Source organism: Austrofundulus limnaeus, unplaced genomic scaffold (assembly GCF_001266775.1).
Source record: "Austrofundulus limnaeus strain Quisiro unplaced genomic scaffold, Austrofundulus_limnaeus-1.0 Scaffold613, whole genome shotgun sequence".
NCBI classification, from domain to species: domain Eukaryota; kingdom Metazoa; phylum Chordata; class Actinopteri; order Cyprinodontiformes; family Rivulidae; genus Austrofundulus; species Austrofundulus limnaeus.
Genome location: NW_013953015.1, coordinates 219015 through 221734, shown reverse-complemented (window position 1 = coordinate 221734; position 2720 = coordinate 219015). Strand labels below are relative to the sequence as shown.

The window sequence follows — 2720 nt, the reverse complement described above, 5'->3', positions numbered from 1 at the left end:
ATAACGCTGTCTGTGAGCCCCAACTAGGTGTGCGACTTCCACAGATAAATTATCTAAACTTGAACAAGTAGAAACCACAGCAAAAAGAAAAAAATAACTTCAAAACACATTCGCTGCCATTCAATTCAGTACACCGCTCCGTGGCTTCTGCCGTCCAACATGGCGTTCCCACGTGACTTGGTCACGTGGGTGCAAAGGTCAATAGAATGAGGGGGCTTTTTAATTGTATTCTGAAGAGGAGGGTTAAACAGGAGAAATAAGGCCTCTCTGAAGCTGACGACACACCCTGAGAGTTTTTTGGCAAGTTTTACCCTGATTCACAGTTGTACGAGTCAGTCACAGTCAATCAAACATGTTAGAAGTTTTGGAGCCAAATCTGGACACAGATAAGTAGTGTGAATTGATTACTGACCCAACTGTAAACACACTACCAACAATCAATGAAAAAGACAGGGTGGGATTAAAAACAGTAGTGTCAGAAGAGCTAGATAACTGTGCAGACAGCAGGAGCAATGAGCCGACCATTGTTCACACTATAACCTGTCACCCTCACAAAACTTTGAGAACTTCAGTTGGCTTCTGTTGGTTTGACAAACAAATGTCTGTCATCATGTAAAGTGTGTGATCCCAGTCTTTCATTTATCATACAAAATTCTAATGAAACCAGTCTGTTGGTGTGTTCTCTAAGACTTTTCAAAGACTGAACGTTGTCTCCCCAGCTTTAGAAGAACCTGTAAGAGTTATGAATAAGCTCTAAGACTTCACTTCAAGTGTTTTGGACACTCAGCCAGAATAACTTTACAGTAGTCTGGTTAAGTCCCCATTCCTGGTCCTCGTGCTTGAACCACTCCTGCATGTTTTAGACGTTTCTTTCATTTGAAATGCCTGATTGTAATGAAAGAATCATCAACAGACTTCTGCAGAACYTTATGACAATCTGAGGAGGTCGTTGATTCAATCAAACAAGATATTTTAGGGCAGAAAACATTTAACCATGCAGGAATGTGGGCTCTGAAAATAAAGGTTGGGAAACAAGTCTAGTACAAGTGATGAGGGTATGAGCTACCGTATTTATTCAAGTATAATACATAAAATTAAATCCATAAAATCATCCATAAAGTTGGGGGGTAGTACTATACTCGGATAAATATTTTTACTTATGTATTTTAACTGAAATATCAGCTACATTTGAGTCCGGAAATGAGACCACGTCGTAAAATCAGTTGAAAAGAGCTTACCTCTGACAGTCCTCTGTGCTTCAGAGCGCGATAATAACACATCCAGGCAGGAGACATGATGTGAAAAAAGAAAAAAACAGTCCTGCAGCTTAGTGAATTAATGATATTAGTGTGTGACCGAGCCGCTCCTGGAGCAACAACAAACACATGTTCGTCTGTAATGGCTGCCGTCTACCGGNAAGCCAGTCTGTGTTGATAAGGCTTCAAATTAAATTAAATTAGTCTGACAAAGCAGCAGCTCTCATTTAGTCGTCTCGGTACTTTTCTCCTCTTAGTAGGGTTGTTTACAGCACACACGATTTCCGGTTAGCTTCTTAGCTTAGCCTCCTTCACAGCGACATACATGCTTCAGCAGAGGCCACGCCTCCTGCAAGAAACACTTCTCTATGTATCAAGTCCAGACCCTCGTATGAATCAAAGTGAAGGACAGGGTCTGGTTTGAACCAGGCTACTGTAGGTACAGTGTTTGTTTTTTGTATAATTCATAAATGGGTTGTGAACATAAAGCTGATGAAACTTGTTGCCAAATATCTCCAGTTTCCTCTCCTCTGTCCAAAGGACATATTCCTGAAGCCTTGGCTAATTCTGGTGTTGTCACAGGAGCATCAGTCTGCACTCTTTATCAATCTTACAGACTTTAATTTGAACATGCTCGTGTGTTTTTCTTTCTAAGCTCACCAGACATCTCTGTCCTTAGCTTTCGGTGGATGTGGATTGTATAATCTCTATATAATCTACGAAATCAATGGAGAAATTATCCGTGCCACTCCTAAATTTCCTACTGATCCTGTTGCAGATATTTTGTGCTCCATCGTTTGATGATAAGATCCTGGAGGTCGTGGCTGTGTTTGGTAGCATGCAGATGGCTGTTTCCAGAGTCATCAAACTCCAACACCACCGTATAGCACAGGTGAGAGAACAAACTGACATGGTCAGGCTCTTTGTATCCACGTTGTCAATGCTTTATATCCACACTAGGGCTGCACATAATGATTGTTTTGATAATCTATTAATTTGTCAATGTTCTCGATTATTTGATTAGTTGATTAGTCAGCGTTATTTCTATCAGTACATCTGTGCTTCCTGTGAGTGCAGCACCTGTTCCAGCTGCACTGTACATCTCATCTCACCTCGTAACACCACATTATGTAATAACGCCACAATAATGTAATAGAATCGAGCTACCAAATGTAATAAAACTGCACTAAAACCACATTATGTTATAATTGATGCAAAATATAATAACTCTTCAACACATTTTGTAATACTAACAGCCACATAATGTAATAACATTATTACATTATGTGGTTTTAGTGCAGTTTTATTATATTTTGAAGTGTGATTTTGTTACTACCAGCCCCCCACACTACCCAAATCAAAGACAACTGGTCTCAAAGGGATCCACGATTAGTTGTAACATTAGACTTTATTTGATAAACATTTATTTTAACTGTAAAATAAAGACTGTAAAAATACTGTAGG

General features: G+C 39.6%; 1 protein-coding gene across 2 annotated transcripts in view; it reads left to right on the top strand.

Moving 5' to 3' along the window:
• dgkh (diacylglycerol kinase, eta) overlaps nucleotides 1-2720 on the top strand; it is a gene marked incomplete at its 5' end in the record, with an annotated part of 71814 nt that overhangs the window by 39172 nt on the left and 29922 nt on the right. For both annotated transcript variants that reach the window (XM_014027069.1, XM_014027070.1), the window contains 1 exon segment: nucleotides 2035-2148. In XM_014027069.1, coding sequence (XP_013882523.1) covers nucleotides 2035-2148 — 114 coding nt within the window.